At 59.0% G+C, this 24,778-nt stretch overlaps 1 protein-coding gene across 1 annotated transcript; it reads right to left on the bottom strand.

Annotated features, from left to right (window-relative positions):
• Positions 1-6,083: 6,083 nt before the first annotated feature.
• DLL4 (delta like canonical Notch ligand 4) lies at positions 6,084-15,935 on the bottom strand. Its single transcript, XM_025884197.2, has 11 exons — positions 14,834-15,935; positions 14,453-14,722; positions 13,881-13,938; positions 12,750-13,013; positions 12,277-12,337; positions 12,055-12,185; positions 10,413-10,582; positions 10,033-10,252; positions 8,278-8,980; positions 7,657-7,765; positions 6,084-7,146 (listed from the first exon to the last, which is right to left on the bottom strand). The coding sequence occupies exons 1-11, from the start codon at positions 14,897-14,899 to the stop codon at positions 7,141-7,143; spliced, it is 2,058 nt and encodes a 685-aa protein (XP_025739982.1). The 5' UTR covers positions 14,900-15,935; the 3' UTR covers positions 6,084-7,140.
• Between the last annotated feature and the right edge of the window lie 8,843 nt (positions 15,936-24,778).

The following is a 24,778-nucleotide window of genomic DNA, read 5'->3' as shown; positions in this document are numbered from 1 at the left end:
ATGCCATCCCCAGGCAGATAGTGTCAGCACTGAGTTAAACTGCAGCTCGTCCAGGTGGTGTTGCAGAATTGCCTGATATGTGGAAAACCCATGTGTCTCAAGTCAGAAGTGAAGTAGTGGGGGCGCCTGGGTGGTTCAGCTAGTTAAGCGTCTGGCTTCGGCTTGGGTCATGATCTCAGGGTCCTGGGGTCAGGCAGCGTTGGTCTCCCTGCTCAGCGGGGAGCCTGCTTCTCCCTCTGCCCCTTCCCCCTGTTCATTCTCTTTCTCTCTCATAAATAAAATCTTTTAAAAAAGTGAGGTAGTGTCATAGAGTATTGAGAGTAGATGAGATGCATAGGAAGAATATGTTTTCCTTCACGCTACCTCTCAGTCTGACACAAATCAGAAGAATTGAGTGGGTTAAGAAAGTGGTCATGGTATTTTTGATTCAATGGAGGAAACCTCCAACTATCTCACCCTCCATTCTTGCCATGCAATTCACAGACTGTTCCAGCAAACAGGGTGCTAAAGGAGAGTTTTTAAGGGGCGCCTGGGTGGCTCAGATGGTTAAGTGTCTGCGTTCGGCTCAGGTCATGATCTCGGGGTTCTGGGATCGAGTCCCGCATCGGGCTCCCTGCTCATCAGGGAGCCTGTTTCTCCCTCTCCCTCTGCCTGCCGCTCCCCCTGCTTGTGCTCTGTCAAATAAATAAATAAAATCTTTAAAAAAACCAAAAACCAAAAAGGCAGATGGGTGATAGTCTGCCCCAAGCGCACTATTAATAGAATAGTTGCTTGAGCAAAGACAGAGATTGTCTGTGTATGCTTGGAGGGGAGAGATGCTAAAATAAATAAATGAATAAAATAATCCACAATCTATGAGGGGCTATACCTCCCACAGACTTCTGAGAGATAAGTGTATCCTTAGGTCCTTGGCCCATATGCGAGGACATAGGTCCTGCCAACGCTCTGGCAAAAGGAGGGGAAGAAGGAGTAACTGAATCTCTCAATACAGTCTGCTTCAGATGAGGGAGAGAAGACAGGACTCTGCTGGTTAAGCCAGCTAGCTCCTGGGCCTAGGGCGGAAGGCTACTTGGTCCCCTGTCTACAAAAGCAGGGACTATAAAGGATTCCCCCATGTCCTGACAGAAGGGTGCATGGGATGGTGGGAAAACTTGGCTCCATTTCTCATTTCTAGCTTCTAAGGAGGGAGGGAGGAAGACACAGCTGACAGAGTATGGGGCAGGGGGTAGTGTTCTAGTTATTCAGCTCTTGGGCCTGGTCCACCTGGCAGGGGGAGGCCAGGGCTCCAACAGAGGGCTGGGGCCTCTTTCCCAATTCCAAGGAAAGAGGAAGGTGTCCTTCTTGGCGGCAGACAGTGGCTGGATGCAGGGTTGAGAACAGCAATGAGGAGCATTTCCGTGGAGTGGCAGGGATGCTGAGGGGAGGCCCATGGGGTCAGAGTCAAACGTCAGACCCCACAGAAATGCTGCAGTGTGATAAGACCTGGCTTAAGAGAACTCTAGAAAAACAGCCCATATAGAAAAGTATGACTCAGGCCCCCAGAGAGCCAAGGAAGTAAAGCCCCTTAAATGAGAGCACCTGTGACACCACCCCCCATGAGCCTACTACAAATGGGAAGGAGATTCCAGAACCTTTTAGATCTCTTTTACCAGAGAGAAGAGGAAGCACTCAGTGAAGGGAGCCCCTGGTGGGGCTGATGCTGAACAGACCGGGCCTAGAAGGACGAGCCTGGCCTGATGTCTGTCAGTGTGGGAAATAGACAGCAATTCTTGGGCAAGGCAAGCGGCACATGCCAGTCTGCTAACCCACAGGGCTTGCTTTGCCTCCAAACTGAGCCAAGAAGCGGGAGCACTGGAGACAGACAGGCGGGCCATGCCTGGCAGGGATCTGGCTCCAGCCTGCAGGGGGTGCCATGACACAGGACTGCCCCAAGCTGACCTGTTGCAAAATCCAGACTCTGGAGATGCTAGTTACCTTGTGTCTGCCGTAGCTTCGGCTGGCTTTTTGGACCCTGCATTGTGGACTCAGAGGGTCTTTGGGCATGAAGGGAACAGGCTGAGTCCACTCTCGGCCAGAGCGTTAGAAGGGTGAAGGGCCCCAGAGGCCGGGGGAAAATGTGGCAAAAACCACTTGCGACAGATCTCCAAGGGAAAGGGACTCTTGAGGACTTGGGGGTCCTGCCATCCCTTCCCAGAGCCAGGGTCTCCTTTCACTACTTCCCACATCGGAGGTTGACCTAAACTAGTGGTGTTCCTTAAAGACGGGGCACATGGGACACCTGGGTGGCTGAGTTGGTTAAGCGTCTGCCTTCGGCTCAGGTCATGATCCCAGGGTCCTGGGATCAAGCCCCACATCGGGCTCCTTGCTCAGCGAGGATCCTGCTTCTCTCCCTGCCTGCCACTCCCCCTACTTGTGCATACTCTCTCTCTCTCTCTCTCTCTACAACAAATAAATACAATCTTAAAAAAAAAGGAGGGGCACAACAGGATGCAATGGTGGAGACAACCTAGGATCTCAGCTGCCTCGCTGGTCCTAGGGCTACTGCTGGGACTATCCAGCCAGCATCCCAGCTCCTCTCTGACCCACCCCCATCCTGTGGGTTGGGAGAGTGGAAGCTCCAGAAAGTGGTTTGTTGGCAGAAGCTTGAGAAGGATTAACCAGCCAGTTGTTCACAAGTATTTTCATACACCAACTCATTTCAACCTCACAGTAATGTGCAAGAGGTATCAGCATCCTCTGAGAGGGTAAGGTAAGTAACTGGATGGTTAGCCTCCTTGGGCAGAGACCATGCTCTATCGCCAACCCCTGGCATGTAAAAGGTGCTCAGTGTGGAAGGAAAGAAGAGATGGATGGACATGTCCTAGGTCACCTGACAATGAGAAGTACTGCTGCAAAGGAGCTTTGTTCAGCCTCCCAACTCAGACCCGGTGCTCTTTCCAGCCGGTCCCCACTCGCTTGCATTCAGGGTGCCTGCGGGGATGGGGGTGGCTGGAGGCCCGAGGGCTGCGAGGTGGGGAGGGAGCGGGCTGTACGCGAAAAGGCCCCCCCCCCCCCCCCCCCCCCCCCCCCCGCTTCTCTGGATACCCTGAGGCGTCTTGACGGGTATCCAGAGCGCTCTGCTGTTTACTCCCTCGGGGTCGGGGCCCGTAGGGAGCTCCGCACGACAAAGACGAAAACTGAACCCGAGGCCGCCGCTCCCTCCCCTCGCTCGTCCCCTCGGGCCCCGGGACGGAGAAGGGCTGAGCCCCGAGGCCCCCCCACCCGGCACCCCGCCCGCGGGAGACGACCGCGTGCAGCCCCGACGGCCGCGCAGCGCCCTCTGGTGCCGGGCAGCGGTGCCCGGGCCGGCCCGCCTGCCGGCCCGCCGGCGACGCCGGCTTCCCGCGGCTGTGGCCCTGGCCCCGCGCGGGCTCCCAGGCCCGGGGCGGGATTCGGGGAGGCAGGAGGCGGAGCCCGGCGGGCGGGGGCGTCTCCGAGAAACTCGCGGCCTTCGGCGGCTTCCCGGCCCGGGAAGTGAGCCGGGGTCGGGAGGCCGCAAACAGGAAGTCGGGCTGTAACAAAGAGCGCAGGGGGCCGGGGGGCGGGGAGGGCTGCGGGACCTCCGGGGCGCCCGGCGGCGGCGGCAGGTGGAGGGCCGACCCGGCCAGCGCGCCGCACCTGCCTTTTCCGCCGCGCCCGGGGCTCCGGTTCCGCTGGGATCCGGCCGGGCCACGGGGGCCGAACCGTGCACCTTGGGCGCGAGGGAGGGCGCGGCCACGCGGGGAAGGCGCATCCTCTCCCCGGGAAGGGATAGTCACAGTTCCCTGAGTGAATCACTTCCATCCCCTTCCCGGAATGCCGCAGGCCACGTGGGACGGAGGGCTGGGTTCGCCGATCCTGCGGGACCCAGGAGGACAGGCTGGGAGAGGTGCAGGGAGGGGAGAGCCCCGTGTGTGGGTCTCCGTCAGAGCTGGGGCATCCATCCGTACTGCCTGAGTTTAGTGGCCTTATTTAGCCTGAGCTGGGGGCCGGGGCGGGGGCGGGAGGGGGCGTTGCCGGATAGGAGCCACTGGCTTTTTGTTTCTTACCCCCTAACCAGTCTGACCGCGGCGCTGAGGCAGGAGAGGGGGGCCCCCGGCGGAACAAGCAGGATAAAGGCATTCCTCCCTTCACAGCCTCTTCCTGACTCACCTCCCCACCCCAAAGGGATACCCAGGTGGTTAGCAGCCAGTGGGCCCTGGAAAAGCAGCTGTCCCCAGAGCTGGAGTTCACCATGGGGTCAGATTAGCCTCTAGGCTGGCCATGAAACTCTGAATTCTTTTATGAAATACCCTTAACAAATTAAGCAGACATTTGCTAAACCTTGGAGAGCACTTCCCAGTGCTTTGTTTGGCCTTGTTTCTGCCAAGCCCAGGACCTGTCCGGTATACCTGGACACTCTCTCGGGAAAGCCTGGGTACCTTACCGATGAGAAGCGGCTGCGCCCTCCGGGAGTGACCTCCAGGCTAGGCAGAGGAGGGCCTCTGCGGCGGCCTGTTCACACCCCAGCTGCGTGGCCTAGCTTCTGCCCGTGGAGCCACGGGTTGAGGCTGCCTAACCCGCACACCTGGGGCTTAGATCCCCTCTGTCCCCGGGAAAGCCTGTGTGGTAGGCTCTCCCAGCTCCCTGGCCAGGGCATCAGAGCCCATGAGTGGGTTTAGCTAGCCAGCTCCCCTCCAACGCTCTTCTCGGAGGCGCTGGCGGCCCGTGAAGCCCAGCACAACCTGGTTGTGTGGACGTGCAGGCTCGCGGGTGCCCTACCTGTCCCCCACATGGGAGCCTCGTCATCTGCCTTGTGTCCCAGCCCAGTTTCCCCAGCCCCCAGGGCCCGGGAGCCGCTTTCCTGTTTCATTTTGGGCAGGAAGAGTGAGGTCGTGTTGTTCTTCCCCCTGCTGCCGGCTCAGGCTGTGGGAACGGTTCCCTGAATGCTTTCCTGTTTGATACCCTGTGTGTGCAGTGAGGGGAGCAGGGGGCAAGGGCAAGGCGTGCAGCATGTGCCTCTGGGTGAGTGTGGATGAGCCTACGTCTCTCACTTCCATGTCTCTGGCATAAGCTCCCGGGTCAAGGCCGGCACGCTCTGTGTGTGTCAGGGAGAAAGAGGAAAAGGGAGGGCAAGGAGCACTGCATATACTTGGACTCCATGGGGAGCATCTGGTGGGCCTATTTTGCTTTACTGTGGACAGGCTGGGAGCATCTGCTTGGCCTTTGTCAGTGGCTCCATTTTTTTCATCATTTGCTCTCCATGGGGTATGCCTGTGGCTGTAGAGAGAGGACTGTGGCCCCCTAGGGACCATCCTGCACCTTACAGGAAGGTAGGCATGAAGTAGCGACTGAAACTCCCTCATTAGTGCGTCAGCCTGAGAGACCTGGCCTCAGGGAAGGCCACCTCCTCGCCCTCCGCCTCTCCCTGCAGTCAACAAATCCCCGCAGCTCGGGGCGGACCAGGTGCCCGGACTCCGCTCTCTCGGCCAGCTGCAAGGAGGACAGACCTAAGGCAAGCCCCCCCCACCCCCAAGACCAGTGCCCTGCTGGGACTGAGAAAAGAGTAGGTAGGTGCCAGTCTATCTAAGACCCTGCAGCGGCAGGAGGAAGGACCCAGATGCCATTCTGGTTCAGAGACCCCATTCTCCAATAAGCGAATCCCTTTGAAAAGAGAAACACAAGCAGGATCATCCCTTCCCCCAAATTCCTGTACCTCCCAGGCTCGCTAGGGAGCCCACAATTTTTTCAGGCTTGAGGAGAGAAAGGGAGATAGACTCAGGTCAGGGGGCATATCCCCCAAGTGATGGTGGGGGCATAAGGGGAAACGGGGAGCCACAGCAGCCTCAAGCCGGCAGTCAGGGAAGGCTGGTCTAGGCCTGGGCCTAGATGGGTGAGCTGGGGCTCTGCAAGGACTGGAAGGGGACAAGGGTCGGGAGCACAGCCGGCCAAGCCCGAGTGCGTGCACAGGGTCCCGGCAGTCCTGGCAGGGGCAGGCAGCAGCAGCAGTAGAAGGGGAGTGAGAGCGGATGGAGAGAGCTGTCCCACTCTGCCGTCACAAAGACAGGACCCAAGAAGTAGTAAACTCCTGTACACATCTGTTCCATATTATAAATACACATTATATACAAAATAATGTTATAAAATGTAGAAAGGTCAGTGCTTCTGATTCTTAAATTATTGAAATACTAGACTCCAAAATAAACTACAAAAAAAAAAAACAAAATAAAAACTCATATTATTGATTTCTGAAGATCGGCTTCAAGGGTGGTCTGGGGGCAGTAGTGGGTGTGGGCAACGCCCAGGCTCGAGGCTGTAGGAATGGTTCGAGGGAGGAAAGGGCCTTGGTGGCAACGGCACCTCATTTCTCCCTCACTGGAATTTCTAACAACACTGCCCCGAGCCCCCCAGTTAGGCCTGGCTCCCCTGGCTGGCCGATGGGACAGGCCCTTCACCTGTCTGCCCAGGGGAACGCAGAGGCACCCAAGGCCAGAGGCTGGGGGGAACAGCCTTGCCCAGAGGGCCAAGGCCAGGGAGAAGCTGGAGGGGTGTTCTGAACAAGGCCCACATGCGGTAGTTGGAGGCACAGGGCAGAAAGTGCTCCTCCCGCTTCAGGCGCTCACCTCACCTGCAGGGCAACTCCTGCCAAGAGCCGCACCCGATGGTATCCTGGCCCACAGATGGCCCTGCCCATACTGGCCTCCTCTCTCCTCTCTGATTCGGACCCAGCTGTCGCCATGGGGCCTGGGCCAAAGGCACTTTTGGAAACACAGATGCCAGTTGAGGCCACAGCAGCTCCAGGCCCCACGGGGCCACTGCTGCTCCCTCCGGAAAACAGGCCAGATCCCCAGAGGGGCCCTGTGAAGGCCACTGCCGGCCGGGCGGGTCCCAGTGGCACCTCTCCTCTCTGCTCCCCTGGCTGGCGCGGCTGCCAGTCTGATGCCAGACGGACACGCAGAGGCATGGAAGGGCACTGCATCTCTTGGCAAGTTCACAGTCTGTCCAGGTCATGCCATTCCCTCTTCCTCCTGAGAGCAGCACGTTGCATATTAAAAATGTCCCATCCAGGATGCAATGTAAACAATGCAGAAGGAAGATCCAGCTGCTGGGGCCGAGCTGGGATGTCCTGGGAAGGCTCCTGCCTTATACCTGGAGATCATGGGGAAAGCAGGGAAGTCTGATACCCTGGCCGACAAGCACTCCCTCCATGGCTGCCCCGGGCCAAGCCCACGAGGCAGGTGGGGCAGCCCTCCCCAGACTTTGGCCCCAGTACACGCACAGGCCTGGGAGCCTGTGTTCATGCAGTGGGCCAGTGGAGGAAGCAGTGCGAAGGGGCAGGAGGGGCACAAGGCAACCACTCTCACCCCCCAGCAGCCCTGTGGCAGTGCCGGGGAGCTGGCCAGGTGCCAGGGCCACCCAGCCCGGCGCAAACACAGCGGGGAGAGCTAGGCCCCACTCCCCCCCCACGGCTCCTGTTTCACACCCTCTGCGGCAACAGGACCCACAGGGACCCAAGAGTCACTGCACCTGGCCTGCCAAGGAGGGGTTCTGACCCACCCTTCAGGAGGGGCCCCTGGGGTCCAAGGTCACCAGGCTACTTTCCCATTCCCGAACAGTAGGAGGGGACATGCTGGACGGGAAGGCGAGCCCGGCACTCACCTCTGTGGCAATGACACATTCGTTCCTCTCTTCTGATATCAAACACACAGACTGGTACATGGAGTCCCTGGGGGAGCATATCGCTGATATCCGACACTCTGGCTTTTCACTGAGGGAACACAAGACAGGCCGGTGAGGGAGGGACGGGGAGAGGGCTGGGGGGTAGGTGGGGTGCTAACCCGGACCCTGGAGAGCCAAAGGGCACTGGCTCTGAGAGAAGACACAGGCACGGGGGATGCCCAAGGCTAGCTTGGGGGGGCAGTTAGGAACAGGCCCCCAAGAGAGCCACAGGAACCCCAACCTTACCAGGGTCTCAGGCCTGGAAAAAGCTAGCAACTCCAGACAGGCCATCCCATGGAAAGATGGAAGTCATAAGAGACACAGTGTGGTCCCTTGACCTTCGTGAATGAATGAATGAATGAATGAGAAGGAGGGACAAAGGACCCCGGGCAGAAATCTTGTCAGAGGAGTCTCCTACTGCTCCTTTGTCAGTAGCAAAACCCCCTCTTTGCTTAAAAGCAGTCAAGGGCCTGGTGCCAGCCTTCCACCTGTCCTGGGGGAGCCCAAGGAGTACCATGCAGGGCTCTGTGGCCAGGCCCTGGGCCTCCAGGCGCTGCTCACCTGTGTAACCGCAGGGGCGCCTTCTCCCCTAGGCTCTTATCACTGTGGGAGTACTTCCCCAGCATGGTCCCTCGCCCCAGAGGCCCTGGGGCCAGATTATAGTCCAGTGTGTGGTTCTGCTGTTTGCCACAGTTGGACTTGTCCAGGCCACAGTCCACTTCCAGCTCCTTCTTCTGGTTTGTGTTCTTGAGCTGGGCGGCAGGGATCAGGTTGTCCTTCTGGAAGTCCGACAAGTTGTTCATGGCCTCCCTGCTACCATCGTCAGGCCGCCGAAGCCGCAGCTGCCGCACAGCCACTGCCACCATGCCCAGCAAGACCAGCACCACCACCAGGCCCACACCCAGAGAGACAGCCACCCAGGGGAAGCTGGGTGGCATGCTCACAGGGAACTCGCAGCGGCTGCCCACAAAGCCATAGGGACAGTTGCAGATGAAGCTGTCCTCGGAGAGGCCAGGGTAGCAGGTGGCCCCATTGAAGCAGGGTCCCGAGGAGCAGGCGTCGGCTGGTATCCGCACCTCGCAGCGCCGGCCAGAGAAGCCATCGGGGCAGGTGCACATGAGCCCGTTCTCCAGCTCGTGGCAAGTGCCGCCGTGGGCACAGGGGTTGCGGGCACAGTCGCTGACGTGGAGTTCACAGTGGGGGCCTGTGAATCCAGCACGGCAGCGGCACACGCGGTTAGGACCACGGTTCAGGCACTGGCCCCCTGCAGGGACACATGGGTCACAAGTCAGCAATCGCCTGGGAACCGCCCCGGGGCAGAGGGTGAGCGCCCCGCCCCAGACCCCACCACAAAGAGCACTGTACCACGAGTCCGGAGACCTGGGCTGGAGGGTGCCTCTGGCCCCCTATGCCTTAGGGAGCTCATGTATAAAATGACTAGCATCTTACAGAGCTTCACAGTGGAATCGGACAGGTATGCCTGGGGTCGAATCACAGCTGTGTCTCTCAAGCTGGAGGTGCTCTAGCACCTGTTGCTTTGCCTTATTTGAAGCCTCAGTTTCCTCCCGTGTTAAATTAGAGTATATCTATCTATGGAGCTATGCCCTTCATAGAGATCTCTGAGGGCTAGGTCAGATGATGCATGAAGGCAGGAACCCATGGCTGGTATATAGTAAATGCTCAAATAAATATAATTATCAGCTAACAAAGTTAACGGAGTGATTAGCCAGAGAACACACTCCATCTCAGCCCTTCCCACCCCTCTCCAGCTCCTGAGGCTTTTCTCCTGCATGCTGCTGTCTGCCTGCCTCGCAGAGGGTCATCAGGAGGCCAAGCAGACAAAGATAACCAGCATGCTTTGCACCCCAAAAGATGCTGAACATTTTAGATGCCTGGTGTCATGCCAGGCTCCACGTGGCCATGGGGCAAGGTGAGGCCTTCTGAAGTAGGGCCCTAACTGTGGCAGCCTCCCTCTGGGAGGGACACAAGGCCTCATAGGTCCTCTCCCTAGCCCAGGACTTCCAGCGGAGGCTCAGAAGCCATCCCCACCAGGAGGGGGCTCCAACATGGGAACAGAAGGTGAAGCAGGGTGCGCACCACTCCTCCCTCTAAGGCCAGCACCCACTGCCAACCTGCCCCTCTTCCAAAGCCACCAGCTGATGATGCCAGCTCTTCACCATCCAGAGCAGGGTGGGACCATCTCAGCCTGCCCAGAGGGACACACCTGGCCTCTCTCCTCTCCTGACTCACCCTCACCAGAAGGCTCTCTGAGTCCTAAGGCTGGCCCCCCGGGGTTAGCGAGGCAACAAGACTCACCATTGGCACACGGATTGCTGGTACACCTGTCCACTTTCTTCTCACAGTTGGAGCCCATGAAGTTGGGGGGGCATTCGCAGGCATAGCTGGCCCCTTGGCTGCGCTCCCGGCAAGAACCCCCATTGAAGCAGGGGGAGTCTGCACAGCTCAAAGTACTGTGTTCACAGTGCAGGCCATAGTAGCCCGGGGGACACAGGCAGCGGTAGCCATCCTCCTGGTCCTGGAGAGAGGCCGGAAAGAGGCACAAGTCAGACCCTGGGGGGGAAGGATGAGTGGCTTAGGGCCAGACCCCACCGGTCCACAATGCCATGGCCACGCAGCTCCGCCAGTGGGGCCGCCTGGGCACTCCCTGGCCAGACCTGTGCTGGCCCAAGGCTCACCTTGCAGCTGCCCCCGTTGCGACAGGGGTTGCTGTCACATTCGCTGAGCTCCAGCTCGCAGTCCACGCCAGTGTAGCCCGGGCGGCAGGTGCAGGTATAGCTCCGCTGGCCGCTGTTGGAGCACGTCGCCCCGTTCTTGCATGGGGAGTGGTGGGTGCAGTAATTGAGATCTGCAGAGATAGGGACCAGCCAGCTGAGCAGGGCTGTCAATGATCCCCACCTCCAGCCTCCTTGTAGTGCAAGTGCACTGTCCGTGTGTGGCCCAGAGGCTCCAGCCCAAACTCGTCCTGGCCCAACTACCCTTCTCCCTTGACCCACATCTGACCTGTGCAACGAACCAAAGTTTAAAAAAAAATACAGCTGGACAACTGCCTACTAGGTAAGCTCACAGCCACTGGCCACCAGGGTAGAAGGAAGGGAAGGAATTGAAGCCGATGGCAAGGCCCCATGCGGAGGAGGAAGTCTGAAAAGGCTTCGTGGAGGAGGGGCAGCTGAGATAAGCATGGAAGGAGGGAGAAAATGTTAACAGGTGCAAATGGTAGCGAGGAGGCAAGAGCCACTGCGACCAGGCACTTTGTAAAGGGAAATGTGTTACGAGGGTATTTTTAAATATAAGTATTTGTTTTCTTATTTGGGAGGGACAGGGAGGGAGCAAATAGAGAGCAAAGAGAGAGAGTGGAAGGGCTGTGTTTGCCTATGATGAGTATATGACTGTGTCACCTGGGAGCAAATGTGGGGCGAGGAAAGAGAGCGGGCAGGAACAGGTGTGTAAGTGTGTTTGAGGTAGAGGAGATGAGGGAGAAAGCAACACACACACACACACACGTGCACGCACACACAGAATAAAGGGGCTGAATTCCAAGCCCCTGTTGCCAGCAAGTCAGGGCCCAGGCAAGTTCTTTCTAGCCTGGCAAGCCCCCTGCCCATCCTCCCAAGGCTTGTGCTGGTGTCTCCATGGCAGCAACCACCCTCTTGGACCCTGGAAATGGGAGGCACACGCTGCAGCTGGCTACAGGATGAGGAGCAAAGTCCCCCTCCCCCACGGTTGGGGCTGGCCAACCCCTACAGAGCCAGAGGGACCAGCGGCCCTCCCAAACCCAGAGAGAGACTTGGGCTGAGGCAGCTGCCTGGCAAGCGCCACTGGGGAGGAACAGGGGGCCATTTCTGCCCCACACCAAGAAGTCGGTTAGATGTCACTCCACCCAGGGGCACAACTTGCCCACAACCTCAGGGCAGCTGGTGGGCACTCCCCACCAGACAGCTGTTTAGGGGAGAGCTGCTCAAACAGCCCTGGCAGGTAAGCAAACACTTAGGGGGTTAATAGGTAACTACAAGGTAGAAAGAGGAACTGAGCCCAGCATCCCTCCTCCAGGGCCTTGCTGGAATTTGAGTGCGACCTCCAGACTGTCAACCTGTCGTGCTCCTGGCTTCTCCAGCCACCCTGCCTCCCCAGCACCTGAGCAAGAAGGACCCACCCTCTCCTTCGAGGCCAGTTGTTAGGATCCTTAAAAACCCCAAGCTCCTTGAAGGATAATGGGAAAGCCAACGGGGCAGTCACCAAATCAGAAGGGCGACCGCTCTGGTCCCCACGCCCGGCCCATCTCTCCCACCCCCTCTGCGTCCTCTCTCTGCCCCAGCTCACCTTGGTCACAGAAGAGGCCGCCCCAGCCCTCATCGCAGGTGCATTGCCAGGGGATGCTGCAGGTGCCGTGGCGACATCCATTGTGGGGGATGCATTCGTTGCAGAGGCGGCCCTGCCAGCCTGGGCGGCAGCTGTTGAACAAAAAGGAGGCTGAGGGTGAGGTGAGGGCTTGGCCAGGGAGGGCACGGCTCCCTCCTCGCCCACTTCCCGTCCCCTGCTCACATGCACTCCGCTGGCTTGCTGCAGTAGCCGTTCTGTTCATGACAGCCAGAAAGACAGATAGCTGAGGAAAGAAAACAGAGCCGGGTGAAGCTGGAATGCCAAGGAGTCTGCAGCCCCGCTCTCCCTCTCCTGGCCCTGGGGGTGCCCCCAGCTCCACTGGGCTCACTTCCCACTCCTGGCCTCCCGGAGGAGCCACGGGCATTATAAAGGGCAACGGTGGCACAGGGAAGGAGAATCCCAGCTAGATGGAAGGCGGTAGCGGGGTCCTTGTGGGCTCTGGCAAGATGGGGAGGAGCACTAAGAAGAGACAGATCAGAGTCCACGTCTGTCCTGAGCATTCCCACCTGTTCCTGAGGCCCCGGCTAGCGGGCAGCCCAGACCTGTTCTGTGAGGGAGGTAGGCTGTGGCTGAAAAGAGGCCACTGTGTTGGCTCCGGGGACCCCTGCCAGGGAGGCAGGAGCTTGGCTGCTTACGCTCTTCGCAGTACTCCCCAGTCCAGCCGGGGAGGCAGGACAGGCTGCCATCTGGCTGGCACACGTAGTGGCCGAAGTGGTCATTGCGCTTCTTGCACAGGCGCGAGCAGCTGTCCCCATAGTAGTTGTCACTGCAGATGACCCGGTAAGAGTAGCGCAGCCTCGTGGGGGGGCTGGTCTGCTCATCCAGTAACCAGTTCTTGCCCACAGCTAGGGAGCCCTGGATGGCGATCTTGCTGATGAGGGCGTCTGGTGGCAAGGCCTCTGAAGGGGCAGAGGGCCAGGTCAAGGAAGGGCAGCCAGTCCCGAGAGTGCCAGCAACTGCTGGATCAAACCGGCTGTCCAGATGACCCCCACCTGCCAGCAAGCACAGGCCAGAGGAACCCAAGTGTCCCACTGCTTAGGTGCCGAGCGCGCATGCGCGCGTGTGCAGACGGCCTGATATCATTCAGAAAGGGGACAACAGAAGGATGTTAAAATACCCCAGTGTTCTGGAGGCAGGTAGACCAGGAAAGAGGAAAAGAGGTCAAAATGGGGAAGAAAAAAAGAAAGAGTGAAAGAAAGAGAGAGAGAGAGAGAAGGAGGGAGGGAGAGAGAAAGGAAAGAAGGAAAGAAAAAAGCAAAGAAAAGAAAAAAGCAAAGCCAGGCCTGGGAGGACCCTGGGAGCAAGGGGTCCTCTGGTGCCCATTCACGGGTTCTGCCCTCAGAGATGGGTAATGCTTTTCTTTTTCCTTTTCAAAGTGAGAATTGTTGTGCTGCTGAAATATCCTTTTCCTCTGTGTCAGAACAACATCCCAAAGCCATTATTCCCTTTCCAAAGGAGCGGAATTCGCGAAAGGTGTAAAATACAGGAAGGGGCCCGTCAGCGGCGCTGGCAGCTTCGGCCTTTCTCACCGCCGTGCTCCCCGCGTTCCCACGCCAAAAATAACCCGCAGGAAACGCAATTGTGCTCAGAGTCCAGGCAGCGAGCGGAATCCGAGCGTCCAGCGCGGGGCGCAGCTCCAGGCCGAGCTCAGCGTCCTGCCCCCCCACCCCCCACCCCGCACCCCGCACTTCCCCCGCCTATTACAGGTTAACTCTTTCGGCGCTGCGCCGTGTCGCCCCCCTGTGGCGGCGGAGCGAGCGACTCACCTGGCCGCAGGTCGTCTCCTGGTGCGTGCCAAGCTTCGATGATGAGTGAGAAGGTACCCTGGAGGCCAAAGGAGGGGGCGGGGGAAGACAGAGAGAGAGCGAGATGAGCAGGGGCGGGGGAGGCGGGGGTGCCTTGCGGCCGCGGGTTTAATTAATCTAATTGCAGGATACAGTTACAGCTCCTGGGTCAACATAGCGGGTCTGTGCGCAGCATCGCGCGAGCAGGGAAGGTGAGAGGAGAACCCTGAGTAGGAGGGTTAAGAGATGGGGTCATGTTAGCGAGAGTCATTCGAAGGTGGGAAACGCGCCGGGTTAATAAGTGATGAAAATCATATCCCAAGAATTGGGAGGAGAGAGGGCATAGAACTGGGAAGAGGGAGACTGGTGAGAACCTTCCTGAGGATGAGGTCCCAGGAGAGAGTCGGAAGACAGTATCAAAAGAGAGCGCCCTTGTTTTTTGTTTGGTTTGGTTTGGTTTGGTTGGAAGCGAGGAAATCTGGGGGAGGGCTTTGGCCCCAGGGAGCCCCCTTCTCGCCTTTCGTGACCTCCCAGTGCACCCAGGCTGTGCTCACCGGCCAGGTGAAATTGAAAGGCAGTTGAAGAGGGTTGCGTCCCCCGCCGCTACTATCGTCCCCGACGGCGAAGGAGTTGGTGCCCAACACAGGCGTAGAGACGCTGCCGAAGGTGCAGGGCCCGGGCGACACGACCGCCTGGAAGTGCTTAAGGCAGACGCGGAAGAAGGTCCTGCAGCCGGGTTCGCACGGCCGCCCGCTGGCCAGTACGCCTCGCTCGTTGGCAAACTCCTGCAGCTGCAGCTGGAAGACTCCGGAGCAGGCTGCGCGCTATTGCACAGGAACCGAGGGAAGGAAGGAGGGGAGCGGTCAGCTCGGCAGACGCCCGGGGCTCAGGCTCCGGGCGCGGCGGGAGGGGGTGGAGGGGGCGCGGGACGTTACCTGCTGCCAAAGTGCCACCAGCAGCAGTAGCGCCCAGCCAGAGGCGCTACGGGACGCGGCTGCCATCCCCTGGAGCGTCGCTCTCTCCCCGCGCCCGCCCTGGAGCTGGCTTCGTTCGGGACGCCGCTTTCCCGCGCGTCTGTCCGCCGGAGGGGGTCCCTGGAAAGCCAGGCTCTTCTGGGGCTTTCCTCCCGCTTCGCCTTCTCGCTAGCTCTGCTCAAACTGCGGCGGTAGGTAATCCAGGTGAGGGCGGCTGGGCGGCGGCCGGGCTGAGGACGTGTCCTCGGGCTAATCCTGGGGCTGCAAGCCGGCTAGTGCCCGGTACACTGCACTGAGGCGGCTTGAGCTGCGGCTCTTGGCCTCGTGTTCCCAGCTTGCGCTCTGCGCCGCTACTGAAACCTGCGCGCTCGGGAGCCTTCCTTATATATATTGGCTCCTCTCTTCGCCGCCTGTCACTCAGAACCCATGGTCACTCTCCCCTCCCCTCCGGGCCTCTAGCGCTACAGCCCCAGCAGGGCCTGGAGGGGGCCTCCGCCCCCGCCATCCCCCGTCCCCGCCAGCCAGTCGCGCACAGGTCCCCGCCCCTCCGTGCCGCTCTCAGCCCCTGGGTCCCCTAACTCTGCGCGTGCCAAGGTGACCAGTTCTCCGCGGCCGAGGGGTTAAGGTCCGAGACCCCGGCTGTGAGGGGAGGGGGAGGGCCTGGGGGAATGGGGCGGGAGGTGAGCGAGTGGTTCCCGGATGGTCGTGGAGGCGGAGACACTGGGGAGTCCCCGTGGGCGGTCCGTCCGCAGCCGGAGCTAGTTACCTTCAGCCTTCGAGCAGGTAGAAAGAACTTAAGCTCGGAAAGCGAAAGCAGGGTCGAAGGACTCGAATCTCCTTCTTCCCCGAGCCTTGGACGCTGTCGCCGCCTCAGTCCCCAGCCTGTGAGCGTCCACCCACCTCGCGTCCCCGGCGCAACCGAGAAACCAGCGGACGCTTTAACCTCTCTGTGGCCACACGGGGCAAGGCGAGGGCCTTGAGTCTAAGACTCGGGGGCTCTCGGAGGCTTTCTCCCCCCTCCTGGTGGGCGTCTCCCTCCCTAGTTGCGGGGGGCGTGTCCAGCGCGTGCCTTCTCCCTTCTGCCCCCAGCCTGGACTCTACTGGTGCCAGCCCCTAGACGCCGTGGTCCCGGAGACAGGGGAAGGGGGCGTGGTGCCCGAGGTAAGAGAAGGGGGGCGCGTCCTCAGCTGTATGGTAATGAGGTCTGGCCCCTCCCCCAGCGCCTCCCCTCACCTGGGTTCAGCTTCAGCTCCACTGCCCACCGTCTGCCCCCACCCCAGCAGCCCCAAGCCCCCACCCGCGTCCTGTCGCTCCGTTGGGGCAGGGAGGAACTCTCCTGGCTTCCAGCGTTGGCTCAAGCCACTGGAGAGCCCTGGTGAGGGGCTGAGGTCGGGCAGACCCGGCTCATCTCCTCATAGGGGCGAGATGGAGGGTGGAACTGAAAGCGCGCGGACTATTTCGGGTTCAGACGGCTTCGCCCATCTCGCCTTTGCGGCCTCCCCGGGTGGCCCCACTCCGAGCGGCGGCAGTACAGCTGCTTTCCCGGAACCCGGCGTGATCCCCGGAGGCCTTAGACCGGGGAGGGCCGGCTTCTCCCAGTCTCGGGGGGTGCCGGGGATCTCTCTGTCTCTGTGACGCTGAGGGCAGTGGGGGCCCGGTGGCTTCAGCTGTCAGCCCGCCCGCACAGCGATGGCTGTCGTCGAGCGATAAGATCGGCGCGGGGCGGGGGGGGGGGCGGTGTCGGGAGCAGGGACGCGGCGCGGGCCCGGGGGAGGCTGTAGCGGGGCGGGGGGGCGCGGCAGTGGAGCACAACAGCTGCCTAGGCCTAGCACGGTCTGATTTTTTTGACTTGGGGGTGGGGGTGGAGGATTGGGGGGAAGGATGAGAAACAAGAGGTTGGGAGCGTGGGTTGGGGGAGGGGCGAGATGAGGAGATGGGCTCCGGGGTCCCCCACGCACGGCCACCCCTCCCAGCCACCATCTGGCGCGAGCGGGTTGGCGTGGGGAACCGAGGTGGGGCGGGGGCCGGCAGATGGGCCCAGGCTGCGCTCCAGAGTTAATGTAGGTTATGGGCAGGCGGAGTCCCCAGGCCCGAGGGAGGGGGGCCCAGGGCTCGCCTCCCAGCGATCCTGACAAGTGGGTTCCTCACACTCACTCCGCCCATACTCTACGATCCCTAGACCTGTCTAGGGTGCCAAAGAGTGTCCCTTGCTCTCCTCTGAGCTGGCACCCATCCCTACCTAGTTCTGTCTGCTTCCACCTCCAGATCCTGGCCTAGGAGTTCATAAGAACTCGCTCCTTTACTGGCGCTGGCACTTGCCTGTCTCTTAAGGGAGACACCCAACCCTACAGGATGCCTCTTGCTCAATACTGGTAGATCTGGAACACTCTCTACTCCCTCTTACACATCCTGACTTAATGTGTCCAAAAGCACTTTGCACAGTTAAGGACCAAACAAAACCATTATTATCCTCAGAGACACAAAATGCAAGGGATCCCAGAGACTTAGAAATCCTTTTTTTTTTTAAGATTTTATTTATTTATTTGACAGAGAGAGACAGAGAGAGAGGAAACACAAGCAGGGGGAGTGGCAGAGGGAGAAGCAGGCTTGCCTGCGGAGCAGGGAACCTGATGCGGGGCTCGATCCCAGGACTCTGGGATCATGACCTGAGCCAAGGCAGACGCTTAACGACTGAGCCACCCAGGCGCCCCTAGAAATCGTTTTTGAGGAGGAAAGGGTTAAATTCTCCTCTCCATCAAAAGGCATTTATGAAGCATCTATTTGCCACGTGGGTGCTGTCCCAGAAGTTCATTATCCTAAGATGCCACGGCCCTGAGTACCCACAGGCCCTCCAGTCCGCTGGAGTCTCTCTTTGACCACATTTGCTGAGTGAGGAAGGGTCCCGATGCTGGCCCAGAACTGAAATGCAAGTGTCCATAGCTGGGACTCCTCCCTTTTTCTCCCACTAGAGACCAGAAGAGCCCAACATGTGTCCTGGGGCTACCAAAAGCAGGAGGCTGTGAGGCCATTGGAGGCCGCAAATCACAGTGGAGTTGGACCCACCTGGACATCTGCTGACGCTGCCCCTATGCAGACACTCGGCGATGCCCTCGAGAGGGAGCATGGATGCAAGGTTCACCCGACCTGGACTCCCCTGGACTGACTGTGGGCCCTCTAAAGGTCCACGGGTCCTCATCCGCACTCGCACCTACAATGTCAGGAGCCAGCGCAGGGTCCAGGCCTGGCTTCGTGCAAGGCCCACAGCCTCCCTTGCAGGGGCTTTCTGCTTCTGTTGTCCTCTCTTCCTGGCCCCTGCACAGAGCTCCCCAGCAGGTAGAACCCATACCTGGGGCGGTAAAGCACCAAAGTTGTCTTCCAGCCGCGCCCATAAGCTGACCCCGGGTTTATTGGCATACCACCCGGGCCGTGTAGAGAGCCGCGGGACCCCTCCACTACTGGGTAGGCTACTCGCCCCTCCCCACCCCCCCGTCGGCGGCACAGCTCCGAGGCTTCCAGCAGCGTTTCGCCCACCCCCACTCCCGTTCTCGGCGGGGCAAACTGTGCCGCCAGGTAGGAGGAGCGCGGCGGAGGTCGGGCCACGGAGCCCGTCGGGCAGGCCAGGGGCAGGGGGAGCGGGCCTGGCTTGGGCGGGGCGCTTAAGCCTTGGGGGGCGCCGCTGCGGTCGCTGCGGAGAAGGGGCCACGTGCAGGGAGCCGCGGCCCCGGAGCTGCACAGAAGGCGGGGAGATTTGCAAACTGTTGCTGCCACATGGCTGCTCCTTTCGATCCATTCACATTGAAATGAGGCCGGCGCGTGCCTCATCTGCCGCAGGGCGCTGCCACGCGTCAGCCCGGCCCGCCGCGTGCCAACTGGGGCAGTGGGGCTGGCAGGGCGTGCCAGCCGTGGGGGCGCAGCCCGAGGCCCTGAGGCCAGGAGGGGGGGAGGGGAAGGGAGCCGAGCTACCCTAGCCGCTCAGGCGCCGCAGTTTCGCGGACCTTGGCCCTGCAATTGGGAGCGAGCCGACGAGCAAGGACCGGGACGGACGGGTTTCGGAGGGGGGCCAGGATCGATGCCGCCGCTCCCCGCAGATGCGCCCCGGCAGCGCTACTCTCCATCTGCCGCTGCTCGCACCTGCCGGTCAATAAATCGATTTTACAATTTAATGCAGCAGCTTCCCGCCCGCCTGGGACAGATGCCGCAGCAGAACCACCTCCGCCCTCACCCCTCCCCTCGAGGGGCGCCAGCGGTTAGGGCAGGGATTCCCGCTCTGCAGGCGGTGCCCCGCGGGGCCTCGTTCACCTCTTTCTCAAGTCCCTACACGGAACTGCTTGCTCAGGGTCTTTCCCGTGGAACAGAGTGGGTTTCCCATAGGACAGGCCTGAAGGTGGTGGAGGAGAAAATATGATGACTTAGTGGTAGCCTTGAGGACTCATTTGGGGGCTCTGTGGGGGAACAGGATGCAGTGGCTGATAATAAGATGTGAGAGCCCCTGCGAGGAGAAAGGGCTAGGCCGTGGGGCATGGGCGCTGAGAGACAATGAATCCTGAAGATGCCCCCTGATAGCGCTGGGGAGGGTTGAGCTGGAATGGGGCCTCTCCCCAGTGCCTGTTCTAGCTGAGTCTGGTGAGTAAGCATAACATAGACCTAGCTTTTGGCACTCCTCAGCCATGTAGTCTTGGGGCCTCGGGACTTGTAATTTATTTATTTATTTTTATTATTTTCAAAAAATCTTTTGGGGGGAGGGGCAGAGAGAATCTCAGGCGGGCTCCAGCTCAGCTCCCCCCATGCAGGGCTCAGTTTCACTGGCCTTGAGATCATGACCTGAGCTGGACACTTAACCAATCGAGTAATCCAGGTGCCCCTAGATTTTATTTTTAAGTAATCTCTAGGGGTGCCTGGGTGGCTCAGTTGTTAGGCATCTGCCTCTGGCTCAGGTCATGATCCCAGGGTCCTGGGATGGAGCCCCCACATCCGGCTCCCTGCTTGGCGGGAAGCCTGCTTCTCCCTCTTCCACTCCCCCTGCTTGTGTTCCCTCTCTCGCTGTGTCTCTCTCTGTCAAATAAATAAATAAAATCATAAAAAAAAAGTAATCTCTATACCCCATGTGGGGCTCGAACTTACAAACCTGAGATCAAGTCACAGGCTCTACTGACTGAGCCAGCCAAGTACCCCTCTTGGGGCTTGTAATTTAAACCCCTGGGGTTTCTCGTCTGTGCAGTGAGGGTAATAATAACAGTAATGTGGGAGGGTGACTGAGGGACCGACTGTATGTGATTACACATTTGTGGTGGGGCCCAATAAACACTAATTTCCTCCCCCTCCCCCCCGTGACATCCTGACAGCCAGGGGCAGACTTGGAGTAGAAGGGAGATCCCTGACATCAAATGAGGTCCAAGAGGAAGGGAGAGAAAAAGGAGAGCTGGAAGCAGTCATAAGTGAGGAAAGCCAGGTAGGGCATGGAAGGGAGGTAGGCCCTATGGAAAACCTTGACTACTGTAAGGGCCTTTTGTGGGATGAGGATGTGATGAGGTTCTTGCCTGAAGAGAGAAGACTGGAGCTTCAAGAATGGGTTTGGAGAAGAGATGAAGGTTGGAAGAAACAACTGCCCATGGCCTTGGCCTTTCAGAGATGACTTTCCTGCCAGGGTCAAGTGTAGGTCTCAAGGTGGCAGCCCTCCTTCTGCCTGGTGGTGTTGCAGAGCAGAGGTGTATAGGAGGAAGGAGAAGTCAACTTCTGAATTGCCCTGGTCATTGAAGCTCCTGGTGGCTCAGGGGACTCAGCCCTCCCCACATCACCAAGTGGGCTGGGTGGCCCACAGACTAGGGTGGACTGTCTACTGGCTGATGGTTCATAACTGGTGACCCAATGTCTCCAGGAACGGGTGTCCGAGTGGGTAAGATCGTTGAGCATGAGTCAGAGTGCCTGGTCTGGCTCCTTGTGAGACCAGGAGCATCTCCCACCTTCAACCTCCCTGATTTCCATGGAGCCTGAGGGCTGAGGCTAGCCCCATACACTGTCTCCTTTGCCTTCTTGGAAGACCAGCGCAGGTGACACCTGGAGCTGGGGTAACTGGTGTGGACAGGGGCCTCTCCTTCTCAAGGAGAACACTTTGGCCTGCAGAGGCAATGGGCTCGAGAGAGAAGCTGAGGGCCCCTGACCCGAGAAGCCCCTTTTAACTTAACTTTCAGAAGGAAGCTCTCCCCAGGCCTCCTGTGTGCTGATCAGAGGAAAGGAGGGGCAGGGTGGAAACCTCCTGGCTGGAGGCAGGGGTCCTCACTGGTGGTGACCCAGCAGCTGCCCCAGCTTCATTTGCCAAACCCAGGGGATGCCTGGAAAGCTAGGGCCCGGAGCCATGCAGCGGGTATTTCCAGACACAGAGGAGTCCGGGGTTTATGGTACCTCCACGGCAACTTTCCCAGAGCCCCTGGCTTCCCCTTCCCTAGCTCCTTCCTGTCCGCACCCTAGCGAATGAACAGGGAGGCTGGGGCGGGGGAAGGGAGGGAAGGCTCCGGGAGGCCTCTGCGTGGAGACCCTCTGGCTGGAGGCCGAGCCCCAGCCTGCCCTTGCCTCCTGCCCAGATCCCTCAGGGCGTGGACAACTCTGAGAGGTGGCTCACAGGACTAAAGAACAGAGGGTACAGGGCAAAGACATTGCTCAGAGGGATGGGACTGAGAGAGAACCTGCCACCAGCGAGTGCTGAAGGACTGAGGGAGCTGGGCAGAGCCTGAAAGCAAAGGTTCAGGCACCCCCTGGGCCCTAGATCTCGAGCTGGCTTCCTTAGCTGAGGTTTTTCTTTCTCTGTAGAAGCCTCTTCGCTCACTCATCCTCTACCCTGGCTGGCTGGGCTCCACTGTCCCTCCCCAGCATACAGGTCGTTTGTCTCTGAAACCTCTCTTCTCTGTAAACTTTGACAGGTGGGAAGCTCTCCCCAGCCCCACCCTCCCGCTCAGCCCTCACTCTCCACTTCTGGCTCCAGCCTTCCATTAGCATCCAGGCTCAGCGTTGTCCCTGGGTTCCCCAGGTTACTGGGTGCACTCCACCTTCCTCCACTGAGCAAAAACTCATCTCCTGGAAGGAACTCTGACCTCTCATTTCTCCATACAGCTTCTGATCTCTGATCCCAGCTGCCACCCAGGACTTGAAGCAAGCAAGAGATAGGGGATGGGCAGCCCCAGGAACCTGGGAGTGGGGACTACTCAGACAGCCTCCCTGGAAGAAAGAAAGAAACACCAGGAAGTGCTGTGTTTCCAATACTCTCATAGAGAGAGAAAGACATCAGGGACAGGTGCCAACTCTGAGCAGCTGCCTGAGTAGGCAGGGCACTGTTCTCTGGAGAAGGGAACCTGACTGCCATGGTCAAGGAGGTGATGGGTCTGAAGCAAAGGATGGTGACCGGTTGTCTCCTTCTCCCACCATGGTCAGAATGAGAGGAAGCGGGCTTCAGCTGAGGCAGGAAGGATTTAGGTTAGACATATGGGAGAACTTCCTGTGACAGTGTCTACGCTATGTATCCCAGTTGTTGATCCAGGTTGAACTCTCCCCTGGAGTTGATGAGAATTGCATGTTAATGCTTGCTAATGAATAACTTGCCTTGCCTGTGATTAGCAAAGAACCTCCAGCCCAGAGAATGTATGCGTCCAGACTCTCCCCAGGGAAGAAGTCCAGAGAGGCCTGGGAGGCACCAAGACCAGAGCCCCAAGGAGTTTTCTGGACAAACTTGTGAGCCAATGTCACTTTGCCTCTCCTGCCCCCAGCCCTCTGGCCGCCACTCTCAGAAAAACAAGCCCTCCGGAGCTGTCCAGCCACAAGAACTTTGAGTGAGGCAAAGGGGCAGGCTGGATTTAAGGTCTGGGAGTTCATAGAGAATTTCCAGAGCAACGGTGAATACTCGGGGTCTCCAACACCAGGGATTTCAGTAACAGCCTCAGTTAACTCTATACATTTACAAACAGACAGGCTTCGACCCTCTATTGTGCCCACTCACCCCAGTCTCCTGAGCCCTGCTTGGGCAGCATGAATACTCCTGTTGTTGGAACATTCTGCCACCAAGATCCCTGTGTCACCCTGTGACCAACGCCCCCCTCTCTTGCTTCCCCTCCTCTACTAAGTGGCTTGATCCCCTACCCCCATTACCCCAGCCCTTCTCCAAGGAGAGAGAAAGCTAGGGAGACTGAGGACAAATCCATCAAACTGCCATCAAAAGAAGAGAATGCAGGCAAAAGGTGTGTGTACCCTGTGGCTAGCCTTCTTGGGGCCACATGTGTATGCAGAGTTTGGATCCATCCGTCAACCAATTGTGGATGAGGTCTACCATGTGCCTAGCATGGGGCTAAGGTCAGCGAGGCTAAAAGGAACATCATATGTCGCTCCTGATGCCCATAGGAATTGGAGTTGAAATCGAGGCCCATGAAAAGAAACACGGTGACCTTTGGAACCAGGTTTCAGAGAGGGAGTGGGGCTTCAGGGGTCAAAAGAGGCTTTGTGGGAGAGGGGGATTGCACTGAGCCTGGATGGGGGAAAAAAAAAAAAGAGTGGAACTTAGAGAAGAGAGGGCATTCCTGGCAGGGAGAATGGAGAGAGGGAAAGGATCAGGGTGGAAAGGAAGTAGGTAGAGCTGGAACAGATTTCACATGTGGAGTCATGTGGTTAGATCACTAGGGTCTGGGGACCCAGCAGGCAAATTTGGACTTGACTGAGAGGCAGTCAGGAACCTGTGGGTTCTTGAGCTGAGGAGGGCGTTCTTTTTTTTTTTTTTTTTAAAGATTTTATTTATTTATTTGACAGAGAGAGACACAGAGAGAGAGGGAACACTAGCAGAAGGAGTGGGAGAGCCCGATGAGCAGGGAGCCCGATGCAGGGCTCGATCCCAGGACCCTGGGATCATGACCTGAGCCGAAGGCAGACGCTTAACGACTGAGCCACCCAGGTGCCCCTGAGGAGGGCGTTCTGACAGCAGCATGCAGGGTGGTCTACAGTGGGGAGGTACAGAGGGCAGGCCAGAGGCAGCCAGGAGGCTTTCTGCACCTCTGGCTGGTGGTCAGGTGTGCACGGATGCCTGGGTCCTGCCCCTGAGATGGCTGGCCACCTGAGAATGCCAGACCCCTGATGAGCTGCTAGGAGGGGCCCCACGCCCAGCATCTGCTTTCTGTTCTCAGCCTCCGCTTATCAGATAGAGCCCTGCAAACATGACCAGCATCAGGGCTCCCCAGCTCCAATACTGAGGGTGGGGGCCACTCTGGCCATGCCACTTCCCCCTGCCAGTTCTCCCCACTTCCTCCTTTTTCTTTGAGAGATTCCAAGTCTGGAATCCCAGACTTGCCTAAAAGAGGATAAAGTGTTGGATCAGGCCCGCTTCATCTAACCTCAGGCCTGGAACCCACAAAGGGAATCCATAGGTGTCTCTAGAAGCTCAGGGTGGGGTGAGCTCTCAAGGCCACCTAGATCAACCCCATATTCTGCAACCAAGAGCTTGAATACCTCCGGGGATTCGATCCTCACCCCCTCTCCAGGCTGAGCCTGCTCTTTAGATAGTTCTGGTTGTAGAAAGTACATCTGCTCATTGATCCAAAAGTCCTGCTGTGGTCAGTGTGGCCTGGTGTCGTGGGAGGGCTCTGTTTGGACTGGGCCTCGCTCAGGGGCTTCTGGAACGGCGCTGCCAGAGGGAGGGTCCACCAGCCTCTTGGACCTGTGGTGGCTTTGCGGGGTCCTGTGGGCCCCCTGATGCGCCTGCTTGGCACCCTGGGCTGGGGCAGTTTAAGCGTGAGAAGCTCAGGTCAGTTCCCAGCTCGGCCTGGGGGTGGGGCAGCCAGGGTGAGGCCAGCCCTGGTCAGCCCTTCTCAGCCTCACCGGGGAGGCCAGGCTCAGGTCAGCCTGTCGCAAGGGCCGTCCCTCCCCAGGCTGAGATCA

Source organism: Callorhinus ursinus, unplaced genomic scaffold, assembly GCF_003265705.2.
Source record: "Callorhinus ursinus isolate GAN/ISIS: 27379988/994484 unplaced genomic scaffold, GSC_fseal_2.0 scaffold25, whole genome shotgun sequence".
Lineage (NCBI taxonomy): Eukaryota > Metazoa > Chordata > Mammalia > Carnivora > Otariidae > Callorhinus > Callorhinus ursinus.
The sequence above is the reverse complement of the archived record's forward strand: the minus strand, read 5'-3'. Positions and strand labels throughout refer to the sequence as shown.

Excerpts from the sequence above, each read along its gene's own strand:
- DLL4 (XM_025884197.2), bottom strand. The coding sequence starts at position 14,899 with ATGGCAGCCGCGTCCCGTAGCGCCTCTGGCTGGGCGCTACTGCTGCTG. Across the intron at positions 13,014-13,880 it reads AGGAGACGACCTGCGGCCAG|AGGCCTTGCCACCAGACGCC; the intron begins GTGAGTCGCTCG and ends CTGCCCCTTCAG. Across the intron at positions 8,981-10,032 it reads CAGCAATCCGTGTGCCAATG|GGGGCCAGTGCCTGAACCGT; the intron begins GTGAGTCTTGTT and ends GTGTCCCTGCAG.